The sequence below is a fragment of the Mixophyes fleayi genome, chromosome 9, assembly GCF_038048845.1.
Source record: "Mixophyes fleayi isolate aMixFle1 chromosome 9, aMixFle1.hap1, whole genome shotgun sequence".
Classification (NCBI taxonomy): domain Eukaryota; kingdom Metazoa; phylum Chordata; class Amphibia; order Anura; family Limnodynastidae; genus Mixophyes; species Mixophyes fleayi.
The window spans coordinates 62,041,500-62,061,300 of record NC_134410.1 but is presented as its reverse complement, the minus strand read 5'-3'; the positions used below and the strand labels follow the sequence as shown (position 1 = coordinate 62,061,300).

Genomic DNA, 19,801 nt, shown 5'->3' with positions numbered 1-19,801 from the left:
ATTGATGTCGACTCCTTTCATCTATATCTTTGCTTTGTGACCTTTTATATCTTTGCTCTTAGTGGTTTGAAATGTTCTGATATATACCTATACCATGTATGTTTTTTGTCCTGCCTGCACTTTGTCCATATATTCAGTGGCATCCACTCGTCCTTTCTGCCAGCACTTGAATGTTTATGGTAGTTTGAATGATGACGTTAGCTTGTTGAACCGTGTAAATTTTCTACATGCAGCCAGCCACTAGCTTTATTGAAGAGCTGACTTTGGTTGTGAACAACTCCTGAACTCGTGTCGGCACTAGTGTGGCAGTTTGCCTTCATATTCTCTGTTGCAGATGCCACTATAACTTTTTTTCATTGCCTTGGTCACTGAAATGTCTTTAGCACTACCTAAATGTCTGCAGATGGCATCCTGTACGTCTGGTTATGTTTGTGTAACCATTTAGCGAACAAAGCAGACATAATTTGCTGATGCTATTGTTTTAATTAAGGTTCCTGTTATTTTTCCAGTAGTGCGTCTTTTTAGACTTGCTACAGGACTTTAGACTCACTACTCAGAATGTTGAACTGAACTAAGCAAAAAGATCCTTCAAAATTAAGATGGTAAACTGCTTCTTACCCTTTATAATAGTTAAAAAATCATACTCACTGAAGGCGGTCACCTCATTGATAAGTGTCTTATGTCAGTGCTGTTGACTAACGAGTGACCAGTGTCCATGTGATCTGGTTGCTTAAGTGCAGGCCCCTTGTATCCAGTCTGCTTTGGAAATTGGTCTGAATAGCAGGATAGGGCTATTGGGTTATATATTATGCTATCAGCAAGTAACTGATAAGGCTTGCTTATTGTTTTGTAATATAGTGAAAATAAATATTTAGTGGCTCAAATATGCAAACCCAGCAGGGAAGATGAATTTGGGTGATCATGACGTATGGGCGGACCACTAACCTTAATACAATCTTATGTTCAACTTCAGCATAAGTAACAGGTGTTAATGCTTTATATACATTAAAATGTTTTCTTTTTTCAAAGACTATTTCTCTGCTTACCCAGTCATTTATTTTGACTCTGTACAGCCTGTCTATAGGTCACAAGTGGTGAAGATCAGAATAGAGATTTCAGGTATCAATTTTCCCTGTCTAGGCTGAACTGCAACTGTGTTGTTTTTACTTTTAATTGTGAAATGGTACTGCTTTTATACACCATTTGCCATGGATGGATTGAGTTTTGCCTCGTGTCATAAGGTTGATATTGTACTCTTGCAGAGGTTTTAGGTTTTTTTTGTGTTTTTTGTTTTTTTTACGGAATCTGAATCTCCTACTGTGCATACACCTTGAAATACATTGCTTTATTCTAGAATGTACACACATGACAGTATAACATTTAGATTTATTGTTGTTTTTTTTTTTTTAATACACTGCACTTGGTTTTATTTCTGGTACAATAAAGTTTACAGATTATTTAATGTTGTCTTGGCTCCATGGATTCCATGCTGATTCTCCATATGACAGACCGCATTTTATATTGCTGATCTTGCCTCCAGGTAAACCACACATTAGCTGCAGTAGTGCTCATACTTTTCCTATGTTTGTAAATGTGCAATAATTGCTGTGCTGAGACATGAAGTAAGTGGTTCATAAATAATTCTCAAATCAGTTTTTATGCTGTTCAATCAGTGGTATGTGACTGCATGGATTTGAGCCTAACTCACAACTAGTGAGCATTATTTATTACAATCGTACAGATTTTCCAAACCGTTCTCCACCTTACCACCTTGTGCAGTGAGAATGTTTTCGTGTATATTATGAGATTGCAGATCAGAATAAGGATTTGATCTTTGGTTATAGTTTATTACATTGACTTATAACTCTTATGTGGCCAATTTGCTTATTTGTGAGTTGGGTGATTTCAACACAGTTGATCAACCATCTTATTTGTGTCATACTGCAGAAAAAAACTTGACTGATAGGAGATTGCTTATTGCTTTGAAATATTATTGTATTGAGACACCTGGAGGTGGAAGGACACACTGTAATTTAAGGTTAAACCAGAGAAGTTGCATGTGTGAGAAATGTACTCTTCAAAGAATATGTAAAAACTATACTTAGAAGTAGGTACCCTTGTTACTGGGATATATTCCAAGTTTTAAGTTTGAACCTCTAATATAAAGATCAGTGTCACACAAGTATTTTGTAGCCGTTTTTCTAAGTTGTGGGTACCTTAAGTTCCTTACTTTTTCTAATTTGTTGTATAATTATAAAGTTGATTATGGGTAAGTGTATATGGAGGGAACATAAACCGATGAGCCACAACATTTAAACCACCTGCCTAATATTGTGTAAAACAGCTGTGATCCATTGAGGTATGCACTCCACAAGACTTCTGAAGGTGTCCTGTGGTATCCTTCACCAAGTCGTTGGCAGCAGATCCTTTAAGTCCTTTTACGTTGCGAAACACTTCCCACAGATGCTCGATCGGATAGAGATATTGGGCATTTTGAAGGCCAAGTCAACACCTTGAATTCTGTCATGTTCCTCAAACCATTCCTGAACAATTTTTTGCAATGTGGCAGGTTGCATTATCCGGCTGAATGAGGCCACTACTGTCATGGAATACCGTTGCTATGAAACGGGTTTGTTTGGTCTGCAACAATGTTTTGGTAGGGGATGATTCCATTTGCTTGCCATGCTTCTTCCCATGGTGTCATCTCTTCCCCAGGTAAATGACGCACATGCACCTCCGCATGATGTAAGAGAAAACATGATTCATCAGACCCCAGACTACCTTCTTCCATTGGTCCATTTCTGGCGCTCATGTATCCACTGTAGGCATCTTCAGCAGTGGAACAGGGGTCGACATTTGCACTCTGACTGGTTTGTGGCTACACAGCCCCATACGCATCAAGCTGCGATGCACTGTGTGTTGTGACACTTTTCAGTCATAGCCAGCATTAACTTTTTCAGCAATTTGTGCTACAGTAGCTTTTCTGTGGGTTTGGACCAGATGGGGCTAGCTTTCGCTCACCACACGCATCAATGGGTGCCCATGACCTTGTCAACCATTCCCCTGCTGTCCTTTCTTTGACCATTTTTGGAAGGTACTAACCACTACACATCCCGAGAATACTTCAAAAGACCTACTGTTTTGGAGATGCTTTGACCCAGTCTAGCCATCACAATTTCACCCTTGTCAAAGTCGCACAGATTCTTACTCTTGCTTATTTTTCCTCCTTCCAACAAATTGGCTTCAAGAATTGACTGTTTACTTGCTGTCTCTTATATATTGAAAGGTGCCATTGTAATGAGATAATGTTACTTCGCTTGTCAGTGGTTTTAATGTTGTGACTAATCAGTGTATATATAATTGATTAAATGGCATTTATGTTAATAAAAATTAAGTTTAGATCTTCAATTCTTATCAGCCTATTAGTGTATTTTCTGCAACATTCTTCAGACTAGTTACCTTCGGGAGCAAATGCAGGATTTCCACACCATACAGCGACAGTGTATGCAATGAACATGGCTATAATTTAAGACACCAACTGTTCCCATCCCCTACAAATACACAGGCAATGGTAGCCAACTGCCCTGATGCTGTTAGGGCAGTCCCAGCTTTGTGTCATTGTCCCAGTCAGGACATGGTTCCAACTGCAAGTATGTTTGTCCTGCTTTACACTGTATATAGACCTATCTCCCCCCGATGAATGGTACTTTTCGTTAATAAATGACCATACACCCCCCCTCAAAACAACCATAATAAATATCTAGCATTCACATTTAGTAAATAGCCCCCCTTCTCCCCAAACTCAGCCCCGCATTCAATTAGATCCAAACCACTCCTTTAATTAAATAATGCAATCACCCAGCTTTAAATTATTAGTCACTGCTATGACTCCACTATTAAATAGTGCCTCCATGAAATAATTTATCCCCACCAATAAATTATTTCCCACCCACTATTTAAATTATTTCCCCCACCATCACTGTTAGATTGCTGCAGTCTACACTCCCATGCAGTGAGAACTATCCCCCCTCTCCACCCACACTTCCACCTGGCTCTGTATATTTCAGAGGCAGACTCTTCTGTTTGCCTCTTGTTCCCTGCACGTAAATCATGTGCACAACACACGTGTGTGTGTGAAAGGATGCAATGCAGGAGGGACAGGGACGGGCAACATATTTGCAAAGATGCAATTGCCTAAATGGCAGTGAGCAACTTCTTTTACAAATTTATTTTTATATTATGTAACACAAAATGCCTAAATGTTTTATTTTAATTAGCAATTCATATTTATAATCTAATGTTCTTTTTTTTTTTGTAACTAAATTTTTATCCCATTGTAATTTCTTTCTGTGCCAATATATTTAGTCTATTGACATATTTTTTTTGCCAGTTAGACAGGTTCACCTTTATATTCATCAGTCAACATGGAGAGTACTGATTCTACCGGGAAAGGAAATTCTGAACAATCAGATTCTCAACGCCAGAGTCAGATGGACCGGCTGGATCGAGAGGAAGCTTTCTATCAATTTGTGAATAACCTCAATGAAGAGGACTACCGTCTCATGAGAGATAACAACTTATTAGGGACTCCAGGTATGCACTTCAGACATTGTCTTAAATATAAAATTGTAATGGGTCGGATGCAAGTTTTTTTAAATGGTTATTAATCTGTGCTGTAGTCCCCTCTGCTAGATTCCTCCTGTGTTCACTGAATTATTAATTGAAGTTCTCTAATCTGAATAGTAAACAGTGTCTCAACCATGAGTATTCTACTACTTTTGATGTGGTCAGTAGCTAAATTGATTCTATACTCGTGCTGCATTTACAATAGTGATCTGTGAATATCATTTGAATGTATCCAACATTTCTTTTCTGTCATTACTTCAGACCGTTACATGGAGCAAAGACTATTGTCTGTGCCCATAAAACTGCTTCCCATCTTCATATAGAAAGTAGGGCCCCCCACTGTTACCGCCATCAAGCTGTTAGAAGTTTTTAACTTGTTAAGGCAGTGGTTCCCAAACTGTGCGCCTAGGCTCCCAGGGGTGCCTTGGAGATCTCACAGGGGTGTCTGGGCCAGGGCCAGTGGTAAGCAAGGCGGGGGAATACTTGGTAATTATTTTGGCATAGGGGTGCCTTGAAAACTTTTTGGAGACCCTAAGGGTGCCTTGAACTGAAAAAGTTTGGAATCCACTGTGTTAAGGTGTTCCATATAATACTTTTTGCCATTAGACAGCCACAACTCTGTTCCAGTGAGCTGTTACTTTATAACAAGTATCAGATTTTAATGTTCCTAGGTATTGGAGGCTGTTAAAGTAACTGTGAAGTATCTCCACATGACTTACATAAGTAGTAACTTTGAGTGAGCAGGGAAGCCTTATTTATGGGGAGTGGTGGTCTGAAACAACAAAGTGATACTGCTGCAGAGTGTTTGTAATGTAAAATCACTACGCAAGCAATCTTAATAGTTCTGGTAAATTGTACAGCGCTGCAGAATATCTTTGAGCTTTATAAATAGTCAGTCCCTTCATATTAGAATTCTGTGGAAACAAAATGAGTGTTAAGCATGATCACTGATATGCACTTTATTTGGTTTACTCAATATGGTGCATCATTAAGCCCTTGCCTCCTTATGCTCTGCTTACTCATAAATAATGAAGAGTCAGAGGGTGGGAGAGAAGGCACTGATCACCAGACAATAGCACCCCACACTACAGAAAACCTGAAGCAGGGGTTTTGTAATGAGCAGACCTCCCCATTCTGGCACCAAGGAGTCATGGGTACCCTTGTTTGAAAGAAGTGCACTCTTTCAAATTAGGTGCCCACTTAGTAGTTTCTGTCTGATCACCAGACAATCACACACAACACTACATAAATTGTTCATTCCAGAGAATTGGGTGGGTAAGAGCAAATATACCCAGATCTCCCCGATCGTTTTTATGCATATGTTGTCTAGTTTTCAGAATGGTATGCCATGTTTAGCTACCTATAATGTTCCTAGTCGTTTTGGAAATTGGACTGATGTCATTTCAAGAATCTCAAATTATTTCTTGGTGGTCTTTAGAAAAAAATATATACAATTTATTTTAGTTCACTATCTTGCGATTTAAATAGAAACACTTTTTGCCCATTTTTGGTCGAATATTTTTTTGCTGTGACGAAATATAAGCAAACTAATAGTGTTTCTGATTTCTGGATGGGGGGTAAGCAAAAACAAAAGTATAATTTGTGTGGGTGGTGCATAAACAAATTACTGATATTGATGTTGGAATTTGACCGGACCACAAAATGCCAAAATAGGCTCAGCGACGAAGGGTTTAGGGCTCTGTGCAAGTCAGTCAAGTTCTTCCACATCAAACTGCGGTAACCATTTTTTTTATGGACCTCGCTTTGTTTGGGATCATTGTCATGCTGAAACATGGGGCCTTCCCCAAACTGTTGCTGCAAAGTTGGAAGCTCACAATTCTCTAGAATTTCATTGTATGCTGTAGCATTAAGATTTTCCTTTAATGATATAAACAGCCATAGCTAGCCAAGAAAAACAGCCCCAGACCATTATTCTCCCCCCCCCCCCCGCTAAAATTTATAATTGACAGTATGCATTTGGGTAGAAAGCGTTCTTCTGGCAACTGCCTAAGATTCATCTGTTAGACTGCAGATGGTGAACCGTGATTTACCACTCCAGCCACTGCTCTGAAGTCCGATGGCCGCATGCTTTACACTACTCCAGTCGACATTTGGCATTCTGCATGTTGATCTGATGCTTGTGTGTGGCTGCTTGGCCATAAGAGGCCAATCTATGAAGCTTCCAATGAACAGTTGTCGACGTTTGATTCCAGATGCATTTTCAAACTCTGTAGTGAGTGTTGCAAGGACAGACAACTTTTTTATGCTGCAATTGGCGGCCCTGTTCTGTGAGCTTGTGTGGCCTAGTGCTGAGCTCTTGCTTCTAGACATTGCCTCTTCATAATAACAGTGAAGCGCTTACAGTTGACCGGAGCATGTCTAGCAGGGCAAAAATTTGATGAACTAGCTTTTGGAAAATGGCATCCTATGACCGTCCCACATTGAAACTTGTTAAGCTCTTTAGTAGGACCCATTCTACAGCTAATGTTTGATTATGGCGATTGCATGGATGTATGATTGATTTTATGCATCTGCTCGCCATGGGTGTGGCTCAAATGGCTAAACTGTCTGATTAGAAGGGGTGTCCACAATAGTTTTGGCCATGTAGGGTATTATAAGATAAGAATTTATTTTCTCTAGTTATTTTTGAAATTGAAAAGAGGAGGTCATTTGATGTTTGTTGGCAGCTTTAGGCAAAGAATATGGTCAAGAATTATGACCTGTTTAGTTTAACCCACTGATCCAGCTTTAAATAAGAACTGGAGCCATGGTGAAGCTCAGTGGTGGATAAAGCAGAAAATAAGAGCTGAGTGGTGCAAGAGAAAACTCAGATAGATGCATTGTGGTTCTAAGGACTTGCCCATGATCTAATATATATGAAAAGTAATTGTAAGATCAAGGGGGCCGACAATTGAATAGCGAGATCTGGTGATTTGGTAACGTGAACATTGACACTTAAGCAGATTCATGTGAATCTGCTGAAGTGTTTTGTATAACAAATGGAACCAAGTAGTTGCAATAAGGTGAATATTTAATAGATTGGAACCAAATTGTCATTTGGATGTATGTCATAACTTTTAGGTCTGAATCAAAAGCAAATTTGATATGAGCAAGAAGCAATGAATGCATTTTATGCAGATATATACCAAGGAAGAAATATTGGAAGAGATACACATTACATTTTATTCCATATACGAACTAATGGACAATTGAAAAAAAATATATTGTGGATGTTATACAATTGATTATATTTTACGAGCTGGAGATTAGCGCCGTCTTTTACATAATTGTGTTGTCTTATGTTATGTTTCAGGGTGAGGTGGACCCTGTTTGTATGTAAATATCGGCAGCTGTCTCATCTTTTGCGCGGATAGTTTTTTTAATTTTTGTTTGATTATTGAATAATAGTTTACTAAAATTATGCACTGTTTTTGCATGTATCTATGACTATTAACCGATTTGGTGATTATTTGTGTGTATATTACTACTCAACCGATTGATATGTCATCACCATCAGCTATTTATATAGCGCCACTAATTCTGCAGCGCTGTACAGAGAACTCACATCAATCTCTCCCCCATTGGTGCTTAGTCTAAATTTCCTAACATATATATATACACACAGACCGAGAGAGACTAAGGTCAATTCAATAGCAGCCAGTTAACCTATTGGTATGTTTTTGGAGCGTTGGAGAAAACCGGAGCACATGGAGAAAACCAACGCAGACGCAGGGAGAACATACAAACTCCACATGGTCAGGAATGAAACTAATTTCCACAGTGCTGTGAGGCAGAAGTGCTAACTACTAAGCCACTGTGCTGCCTCCAAACTGCTATTTTAAAGGGGCATATATGGCGTGTTCTGACTAGTGAATCTGCTGATGTACACACTATCAGTAGCTGTTCCTACAGTTCATGCGACTTGCTGTCAGTGGATGCGCCGTTTCCTCTGAATTTTCAACTGGCCGTATCTTTTCCTGCTTGAGGCTACACACCACAAGACAGCAGATAAACTGAGGAGAATATATATATATATATATATTTACTGTACAAAAATTTTAGGCAGGTGTGGAAAAATGCTGCAAAGTTGGACTGTTTTCAAAAAGAAGTGTTAATGGTTTATTTTTTATCAATTAACAAAATGCAACTTGAAACCCCAGTCTGCTTCGAAATCTTTGCCTGGGAGAGACCTTGTGGATGCTGTATAACTACCTTGTGTCTTGTTTCTGTGCTCAGTTTTGCCATGGTGTATGTCCTGTGACATGAAACTGTTTTCCACAACCTCATCTTAGCAGCAGAGTTTGGCTGCTCCTCAACCCAGTTTTAAGCCTTCTATACAGCTTGGTTAATTATACACCTAACCTTAATCCTACAAGATTCCTGACATGGAAGAATTAATGCTGTTTTGAAGGCAAAGGGTGGTCACACCAAATAATGATTTGATTTAGATTTCTCTTCTGTTTGTTCACTTTATTTTTTATCAATTAACAAAATGCAAACTAACACTTCTATTTTTGAAGCATTCTTACTTTGCAGAATTTTTGCACACCTGCCTAAATCTTTTGCACAGTATTGTGTGTGTGTGTGTGTGTGTATATATATATATAATACTCATCTGAGTTAGTTCATTTGATCTCCAACTATCATTTGGCCAGTTTGATTTACATAGCCCTAAGCTACTGGAGATTTTCTCTACCACTTCAGGACACTTGTACATATTGATGGGGGTAGTATGGAGTTCAGAGAAAATGGTGGAGTCCCAACACATGCACTAAGTGTGCGGAGGGGAATTTTACTATATACTTTTACTATTCTGTAAGTGTGTGTGTGTATACATATATATAATTTTCCGATCAGTCACAACATTAAAACCACCTGCCTAATATTGCGCAAGTCTCCATCATGCTGCCTAAACAGCTCTCATTCGTCAAGCGTAGACTCCACAAGACCTCTAAAGGTATCGTGTGGTATCTGGCACCAAAACATTAACAGATCTTTTTTAGTCCTTTTAAGTTGCGATATGGTACATCTATAGCTTGTGCTTGTTTTTCCAGCACATCCCACAGACACTCGATTGGATTGAGATCTTAGGCAATTTGGAGGCCGGGTCAATACCTAGAACTCGTTCATGTTCCTCAAACCATTTCTGGACAGTTTTTGCAGTGTGGCAGGATGCATTATCCTGCTGAGAGCCCACTGCCATCGGGCAATACCGTTGCCATGAAGGAGTGTGCTTGGTCTGACGCATACCAGCTACCTAAACATTGTTGCAAAGTAGCATCCACATGAATGCCAGGACTCAAGGTTTCCCTGCAGACCTTTGCCCAGAGCATCACTCTGCCTCCGCTGGCTTGCCTTCTTCCCATAGTGCATCCTGGTGCCATCTCTCCCCCAGGTAAACGATGCACATACAACCGGCCGTCCACATGATGTAAAAGAACTTGATTCATCAGACCAGGCCAGCTTCTTCCCTTGCTCTGTGGTCCAGTTCTGGAACTTTGTGTGTCCATTGTAGGCAGTTTTTGGCGGTGGACAAAGGTCAGCATGGACACTATAACCAGTCTAGGGCTACGCAGCCCCATTTGTAGCAAGCTACGATGCACTGTTATGATGCCTTTCAATCATAGCCAGCATTAACCTTTTCAGCAATTTGTGCTACACTAACTCTTCTGTGGGATTGTCCCAACATGTTAGCTTTCACTCACCACGCGCATCAGTGAGTCTTGGGCGTCCATGAGCTTTTCATTGTTTCACCGTTTGTCCTTCCTTGGACTGCTTTTAATAGGTACTGATGCTCTGACCCAGACGTCTAGACATCACAATCTGGCCATTGTCAAAGTCACACAGATCCTTACATTTGCCCATTTTTCCAGCTTCCAACACCAAATTCAGGAACTGACTGTTCACTTGCTGCATTATATAGCCCACCACTTGACAGGTGCCATTGTAGCGAGATAATGTTATTCACTTCTCAATGGTTTTAATGTTGTGGCTGATTGGTGTATATAATATATGCCTTTGTATTTGTGTCTGTATCTGTGCTTGTTTCAGTGTCTGACTGTTTGTTATAATTCCATAATCTGTATAAAAGCATAAACTTCTCAGTTGCTTCTAATATCCGTCTAATTTGCAGTAGGGACTACGTTATCCAATACTATAATGGGTCTTTCCAACTAAACTCATTCAATTTTCAATTACTTTTTTTTACAATACTTTTCCCAATTCTAATTGCAACCAGTATACTTAGTGCTGTCAAAGTTTATAACAAATTATACTTTTTTTTATTTTATTTATAAGAGTTTGACATTTTCAGTATTTGACAATTTTCTCATGCATCAATGTAAAAAACCCTCATTTTCTCATGCAAGGATTGAGATTTCAGTAAACAATTGTTATTGAGGTTTCCAATTAAGTGTTGGTACATACTATTTATTATTTGATTTATTTAATTATGCATTTCATAATCTTTTATAAAGCTCTGACCTATTATGCAGCTCTGTATATTGAGGCGGGTAGTGACACAAAAAAATTCCATACAATGACATGAAACAGAAGTTAGATGGCCCTGCCCAAATAAACTTACAATCTAAGAGGTGTATGGAATTCTTGATACATAAGGTAGTGAGTAGCTACTGGTAGATACAGTTTGTGTGACTATTTTAATGCAGCACTATCAGCCACATATAATACAGCAGTAATCTTTTTTGCAGTTTATTACAGGGATCCAGATTAAATAAATGAAATGTGATCGCTTTGTCAGTGAATGGGCAGAGCTTCATCCCGCAACAAACGATTTAGTTTTGTGAGCAGTCAAAATTGATGACCGCCTGGTCTCTTTTAATGTTTTTAATAACGTGTGTAGTACGCTGATTGCTGTTGAGCTGTAAAAGAATGTGTTTTCAATGTCGGGTTTATAAAAAGTGTCAATAAATGTAATTTATTGTAAATGTCTCAAAACTGCACATCTCAACTGAGACCCACTGTTTGTATAACACTCATGTTTCAATTGTTCATCAGCTGTTCCTTTAACGGATCAGTACCTGGATAGTTGTTGCCTTCATCTAAATCAGAGGTGTCCAAGTTCAGTCCTCAAGGCCTTCCAACAGTTCATGTTTTTATGCTTTCTTTAATCATACACAGTTAATCTATTTGACTGGGTCAATAATTATCCCACCTGTTTTATACAGACAGAAATCCTGAAAACATGATCCGTTTTATAGCCCTTGAGGACTGAACTTGAATACCTCTGATCTAAGTAACAATCTTTTCTAAGGAAGTGTATGTGTATGTGTTGCCCATAGCAACAATTTATATTCTGGTACATTTTAGAAAATGATAGCTAGAATCTGATTAGTAGCTATGGGCACCACTTCCTCTTTACCTTTTTAGAAGTTTTAATAAATCTAGCCCCTGGAGTTGCAGCCTTACACATGTTAATTTGCTAGACATACTTTATTTTGCAATAAAATAAAGTTGTTGTAACTGGGACTTGATCTGTCATCCTATACCATTTCTTCAAACATCAAGGAATAAACACAAACTTTAAGTCCTGTTTCTTTTTTAAATTTGTTCTTAAATTTTTGAATTTCTGAACTTTGAAATGTGGACTACCTCAAACCTAGTCATGTGGGTTTTTTTAATTGAAGCATTTCAGTCCTGGCCTAAAGTTTTGAATACTCACAAGTGTGAAAATTTGCAGATGTTGACTTAGAAAATATGTGTGTGTGCACACACACACTAACAAAAAAAGCGCATTATATGGTAATTTGCGTTCAATCACTTGACATGGAATGATCCTAGTGGTTTTAATGTTGTAAGTTTAAACATGTACATTTAACCCAACTATATATTAACTATCTTGTGTTATCACTTGCTTTAGGGGAGATTACTAAAGAGGAATTGCTGAGAAGGCTGCAGCAAATCAAAGAAGGACCACCTCAACCAAATACTGATGAAAACAGAGGTAGTTATAATGTAACATTAAAACCTTATGGCGAGGAAAAGTTGCCTAGTATCAGGAAAACAGCCACTAGGAATCTGAAAAGATTCAATTACTCCATGCACCTCTTGTTGTTTTTGTTACATTGTATGTGAAGCTAATGTGTGGGACCTTGGTAAGATTAGAACTTATGCACTGCTCATTTCCCCTCACCATCGGTGCTGTGCATTCACAAGTGTCAGACAATTGCCATGGTTTTGAACATAAGTGCCTAGCAAACCAGTGGTTCCAAATACAAGCAGCCAGGTGGATTGGATAGTGTGTAAGTTAGTGTGCATTTGCTGAGCAGAAACTTTATGTAAGCAGGCGAAATGTTTTGTCAAGGAATGATTTCGGAGAATGCGGATAGGTTAGATTTAGAAGTAACACAATTAGTAATTTCTATGTGTCGGCAAAAGATAATCCATCTGTATTAAAATTGAACTTGCTAGTTTGTTGGCATATTAGTTAAGTGTGGTTTTGTAGGTATACAGATGATCTCAGTATAGAGATTTGTATTTGTACTTTGTGTTCTAAATGTAATATAAATGTAACGCTGTCCTGATTAGTAATAAGTTTGTGGTACTTTTTTCTTTTTTTTTTTTTTCTTTGTCTTAACATATTAATGAAAAAAGTCCCTTGTGTTTAGTTTCTACAGGAGAGGCTACAGAAGACTCCTCAAATGGCGATTCTATAATTGACTGGTTGAATTCAGTCAGACAGACTGGAAATACAACAAGAAGTGGACAGCGAGGCAACCAATCTTGGAGGGCAGTAAGCAGAACAAATCCAAATAGCGGTGATTTTAGGTTTAGTTTGGAAATAAATGTGAATCGCAGTGCCGCTAATCAAAATATGCCCTCAGCTGAACAGTCATCAGAAGCCCCTGGGGTTGAAGATATGGAAGTCAGCAGTCAGGGTGAGGCTGAACCTGATAGAGAGACTGAACCTGAAATTCCAGTCCCATTGGCAGTCCCAGTGGCAGTTCCTGTGGCAGTCCCATTGGCAGCCCCAGTGCCATTCCCTGTGGCAGCCCCTGTGCCAATCCCCGTGGCAGTCCCATTGGCAGCCCCTGTGCCAGTCCCCGTGGCAGCCCCTGTGCCAGTCCCCGTGGCAGCCCCCGTGCCAGTCCCCGTGGCAGTCCCATTGGCAGCCCCTGTTGCAGTCCCCGTGGCAGTCCCTGTTGCAGTCCCATTGGCAGCCCCTGTGCCAGTCCCCGTGGCAGTCCCATTGGCAGCCCCTGTGCCAGTCCCATTGGCAGCCCCCGTGGCAGTCCCATTGGCAGCCCCCGTGGCAGTCCCATTGGCAGCCCCTGTGCCAGTCCCCGTGGCAGTCCCATTGGCAGCCCCCGTGGCAGTCCCATTGGCAGCCCCTGTGCCAGTCCCATTGGCAGCCCCTGTGCCAGTCCCATTGGCAGCCCCTGTGCCAGTCCCATTGGCAGCCCCTGTGCCAGTCCCAGAAGTAACTGTAGAGGAGGCTACTCCTCAGAGAGGTCAAAGGAGGGCAAGAAGTAGAAGTCCGGACCAAAGAAGGATCAGAGCAAGGACTGATCGAAGCAGGTCACCTCTGAATCCAATTGTTGAGCAACCCCATCGAAGGGCTCAACATAGCTCATCACAGACTGTTGATGCTTCCCCTGTTGTAGAAGCAGAGGGAAGCTCCAGGACCAGACAACTTGTGACTGCATACCTGAGCAATTCTTCAGTTGAGACAGAGGGCAGCTCTAGAACTAGACAGCATGTAACATCCAGACAGCAGGCACTTGTTACCGAATCTCAGAATCCAAGTGCAGCTCTATCAAACCCAGAGACAAGAAATACTTCCCAATCCCCTCCAACAGAGACTCAAGACACTGCAGAGCCCACAGGAACAGGTCAGAGGCCACCAACCATAGTTTTAGATCTTCAAGTTAGGCGAGTGCGCCCAGGAGAATATCGCCAGAGAGACAGCATAGCAAACAGAACCCGCTCTCGCTCTCAGACCCCTAACAACACAGTTACTTATGAGAGTGAACGGGGAGGATTCCGACGCACTTTCTCACGATCAGAGCGTGCTGGCGTCAGGACATATGTCAGCACCATCAGAATCCCAATCCGAAGGATACTGAACACTGGCCTAAGTGAGACCACCTCTGTTGCTATCCAGACGATGCTGAGGCAGATAATGACTGGTTTTGGGGAGCTCAGCTACTTCATGTATAGTGATAATGACGCAGAGCCTGGCACTCCTGCAGCCACCTCTCCTCCAGTAGCAGAGGGAGGGGAAACTCCAACTATTGAAACGGCAAATGTCAGACCTCCTGCACCGGAGCCAGTAGAACCTCCCATCCCTACTGTTGAACCTGAGGAAGTAAACCAAGAAATTGTTTCAACCTCTGGGGCAAGAAGGGAGGTTCGAAATAACAGAGGATCTGTTACCTTTGAAGAAAGTGGATCTCTACCATTTCTCAGATTAGCTCAGTTTTTCCTACTCAATGAAGATGACGATGATCAGCCAAGGGGACTCACCAAAGAACAAATCGACAACCTGTCCACCCGAAATTATGGTGAAAATGATGCACTGAAAACATGTAGCGTGTGCATAACGGAGTACGCAGAAGGGAACAAGTTGCGTAAGCTGCCCTGTTCTCACGAGTACCATGTCCACTGTATTGATCGCTGGCTTTCTGAAAATTCTACTTGTCCCATCTGTCGCCGAGCTGTACTGGTATCTGGCAATAGAGAAAGTGTTGTGTAAACAAATTACTTCAAACTGTACTAAGCAGCCACCATTTATAGGCTGGGCAGAGGAATAAAATAAACCGCTTTTTATGGCCACATTTTGAGTGGTGCTTAAACTAGGATTTTGGCTTGGAGTGCGTTGTCCCGTTGAAACTTAAACATTTGTAGTTTTCTTCCCTCACAAAATCTTGAAGTTTCAAAACAAAAAGAAATAGAGTCCACAAACAAAAGCAACTGCTAATTACACTTAATTTCTCCACAATCTAAACCTCTACTTTGCAAGGATATCAATTCTTACACCTCTGCTGGAGCAGAATCCTAAACTTTTCAGTGCTGGAAAGATTCCTACAAAGACCCTTTCAGTACTTAGAGCTACTACACTTTGCAAGCTGGATCATTGCGAGCATCACTTATTTTTTTAAGTAAAATAAATTAATTGCAGGAATAGCCTTAAAAATGCAGTGGTACATTTTTATGCTAATTGGTTTTTTTTTTTTAAGGAATTTTTGATTACTATAATTCGTACCAATCTCTGGCCATATGACAGCGTCACCAGTATAGCACATACTTGTAAATAAATAAGCACCAGTTAATTGCTCATATTGTGCTTTCCTGGCTTGTAATTGCATTATGCATGTGTTTAACCTACACCAGACCTATTCTCATTAAATTAGAGGAACTGTTTGGTTCTCTCCCCAATTGCTGTACAAATGAAGCTTGTAGCTTCACTTGTTTTAAAGTTAACATAATTAGTGTTGAATACTTATTTTTATATGGATGTATTTGCTGACATTTTGAATACATTGATCCTTCTTTATTACAACTGCAAATGATTTCCCAGCCAACATATAATTTTCATTTGCAGACTATGTATTGCAGCAAAGGAGATATACAAATTACCTGAATACACTGCAACAGCTATGGGTTTCTTTTATTTTGAATGGTCAATTCTGTATTTATGTTCATAACATGTACTTCAAAAATGCAACACACTTGAGAGAAAAAAAAATGAATTTTGAATTGTCCAACTGCAAATATATGAAACCTTTGTGCTAAGCACTTATGTTATTGAGATGGTCTTGTGTCATATTCCACATTGACAGTGTTAGTTTATTACAGTGGTTTGTTTAAAACAAGTTACAATATTATTAATGTTTTAAAGACAGTTTTTTTTTTTTTTTTTTTTAAGGGTGTGATAATCAATTTGTAATTTTGAAGGACATTAATAGTTCAAAGTACCCAATAATTGTTTTGCTTTCAAAAATGATCTTAAACCAAATTTTCAGTGTTTTAATTTTAACATGTCAGCTTGCTTCCTATGAACAGTTTAGGGTCTTCCTGCTCTACAGCACATAAAGCTGAATGCACCCCTTGCATTCTAGTTGTACTGTGTGGCAGTGAATATTTTCACTTGTATAAGAAAACACGTACATAAAACAGCATAGCTTTATATAACAAGTCAAATTTTTATTTTGCTGGGTAAGGGATCTCCAATGCACAAAAATATTACTTTTATTTTTTTCTATACTGTTACTTAATTTCCATGGAATGGGGTTTGGTATTCTTATTTACATATTGAAAGGGTGAAGAATTTCCTTCCAGCACTGAAGGGGTGGAATGGCCACACATTTATTAAAAATAATGTCTAAGTTTATTTCTTGGACAACCTATGGATTGTAAGGTCACGTTAGGATTTGTGTAAATAAAGACACTTTTCTCATTCTGTATGTCTGAGAGCCCATATTAATGGCATACTGTAGAAATTGCTGATTTAGTTTAAAATTGGAATATTTATCTTGTTGTGAAATAACAAATGTCTATGCTTGTTGAAATAAAAAAAACACTTTCTTTAAAATGTATAGCTTTTTGTAGCAGCAGCTCCATACTCCTGCCACTGCACAGTTGTACTTAATGTGTAGCAGACAATCTGTCTGATGCCCGCTCATCATTCACATATACACTTAGCTGCCAGTTTAAGAACTGCGTTTGCAATTGTCTTATCGTGAAACAGGGGGTATAGTTCATGTTTTAATATGTGAAAAATAAAATTGAGGCTGCTACCCTGAAATGGGAATAAAAGTTTTAAAACAAACAGAACAATGCTTCTATTTCTTGTCAAGCGCTGTATCTGACAACATCTTTATATGAAATATATCAGTTACCCCATAATCCATTGTATGTTTTGCTCACTATATGCCTTCCTTTGGGGCTTGTGTTCCCCTTGCATAGTTAAATGGTTTAGTATTATACTTTTCCCATTTATAAGGCAAGCATGTACATTATTGAAACTGATACAATGTTTAAATTATGATTGCATGCAGCTTTCATCAAATACTGCAAGTATTATAATAAACAGTGTACATTATGATTGTGCTGAGGTTCTAGTTTGTTTCTAATCCTCCATCACATAGGTAGCATATATATATATATATATATATATATATATATATATATATATATATATATATATATATATATAGCAGAAATGGATGTTTAAAGAGTGAAGTAAAGGAATTCTTGGTGTAAATTAGTGATCTGGTTTGCCTAAAGATGATCCCAAGGTACAGGTTTGTTTTCCTGTTGCCAGTCAGTCTGTTTATGGAACCCATTGCAGTATATGCAAATAACTCAAAATTTGCCCATCCACTTGAAAACATATTGGTGACCTGCTTCGCTTGCTGTGGTTGAATATGCTGATTTCCTTGAAAATATTATATTGTATAATTATTTAGTATTCTTGTAAATACATTTACATACATCCTTATAAATCTAAAATGTTGGTGTGCGCACAGAGAGAGAATAAGCTCTCCCCACCACCAAAAGTATTTATTTCCAAGTATTTGCTGGTGGTTTGTTTCAATTATCGAATACTCCTTCAAAGCCAGGACTTCTACAAAGGTGTAGTTTATATACTCTGGTTGGTTCTACTTCAAGGAACCAGCCATTCCTTGCAGGATTGCAACAGTGTGTTTGTCTTCAGTATTTTAATTTGTTGTGTGTATCCCTCAAATGACCAAAAACAGGATCCCCATAAAATTTCACTAATATCTGTGAAAACAGGCTTGGTTGCATAAACTAATAGAATGGAGGTATCAAAAGTTGCTTGTGCAATATTCTTTTCATAGATGAAATTTCACTTTATAGTCAGTTTGTCTTTACATTCCACAGAAATAATAGATTGAGAGGCTACAACAACTCTGTAATAAAGGGTCACATTCATGTATAAATATTTTCATTATTTGCTGCAGTGGATTACCAACATCATTTACCCTTGTTGTTGTTCTGTTTTACATAGTTTCAGGTTTTGAGTGGTTTAGTCAGGTTTAAAAACAGATTTTATTATATTGCTACATCCTCAAAATTCTATTCTTGGTTCATTATATTCTCAATCTGGTGAATTCTATTTTTATAAACCAGACATTCTGTATTATTGTGATGAAACTAGTGAGCTTTAACAAGTCTTCTGAGGCATTTAAAATTACATTTGTAAATTAATACAAATCTGCTCTAGAAAGATGATTAATGGTCACTACTATGAGCTTCTATCATTCTCTGGCCTTTTCATATTGTAGTGTTTTGTTTTTTTTGTTTTTTTTTTACAAACTTGCTATACAGTAATGACTCCCTAAACTGTTCAAACTCACCACAAGGCAAATTAAAACTTTCTGCATGGCTAGAATTTGGAATATTTGAATGATTTGTGAATTCCTATACTGTAGGTCAGCAAGCATTATAATTGTTTTATATGTGAATTTAGATAATTCAGATGTCTGTTTCCAATGAGAATGAAATTTCGGATAGTTGAATGAGTTAAACCAGTCCATGATATTTGTAATTATTGTATACCACCAGTTCATATTTTCCAGATTTACGTCTTGTACAACATGATGGAGCTAGCCATTTAGATTACTTGCCATAAGTCTTTATGGCTTTGCATTGTCTTCTAAAAAATAAAATAACTGTTATTGAAAGACTTGTTGAGTGCTATTTTGTTAAATGTAAGCTTACTCTCTTTCCTGTCTATTGGTAGATATTTCCAACAGAATATGAAATATTGTAAAAAGTGAAATTGAGGGAGTAAGTTTTTACAGCAAGGATTGTTCTGTCTATATTCCCACCCCACTGACTGCACTACATTCTGTAGTCATTGGGGGTTTATTTTTTAGTGTTTTGCTATTGAAAATATAAGTTTTTTTTTTTTTTTTTTTTTAATGCATTACATGTTTTAACAAAGATTATTAATAAAGACTACATTTATATGATATGTGCTGATGAAGAAGACCAGCGTCACTTTTTCATATACATTGTTAGTGAGAACTCTAGAGGTGCAGACAGATGTTATGTTCCTGCAAGAAAATTATTTGCAAGATTAAACATGAGAACTCCAAAAGTACTGTGTATTCAAGGTCACTGACAATCCTTGTATTGAGCTTGGTCATTTAAAGTATTTGCCTTTGACCCCACCCTCTTAAGACTC

The 19,801-nt window shown here is 38.6% G+C and overlaps 1 protein-coding gene across 2 annotated transcripts in view; it reads left to right on the top strand.

Moving 5' to 3' along the window:
* The window catches only part of RLIM (ring finger protein, LIM domain interacting), a 28,338-nt gene extending 9,043 nt beyond the window's left edge, over positions 1 to 19,295 (top strand). The window contains exons 2-4 of one of the 2 annotated variants that reach the window (XM_075184429.1): positions 4,399 to 4,593; positions 12,506 to 12,589; positions 13,254 to 19,295. In XM_075184429.1, the coding sequence (XP_075040530.1) occupies positions 4,425 to 4,593; positions 12,506 to 12,589; positions 13,254 to 15,340 (2,340 nt within the window). In that variant the 5' untranslated portion in view covers positions 4,399 to 4,424 and the 3' untranslated portion in view covers positions 15,341 to 19,295. Of the gene's footprint in view, positions 1 to 4,394; positions 4,594 to 12,505; positions 12,590 to 13,253 lie in introns of both variants that reach the window. The other variant, XM_075184428.1, reaches the window with a different exon arrangement.
* The last annotated feature ends 506 nt before the right edge of the window (positions 19,296 to 19,801 follow it).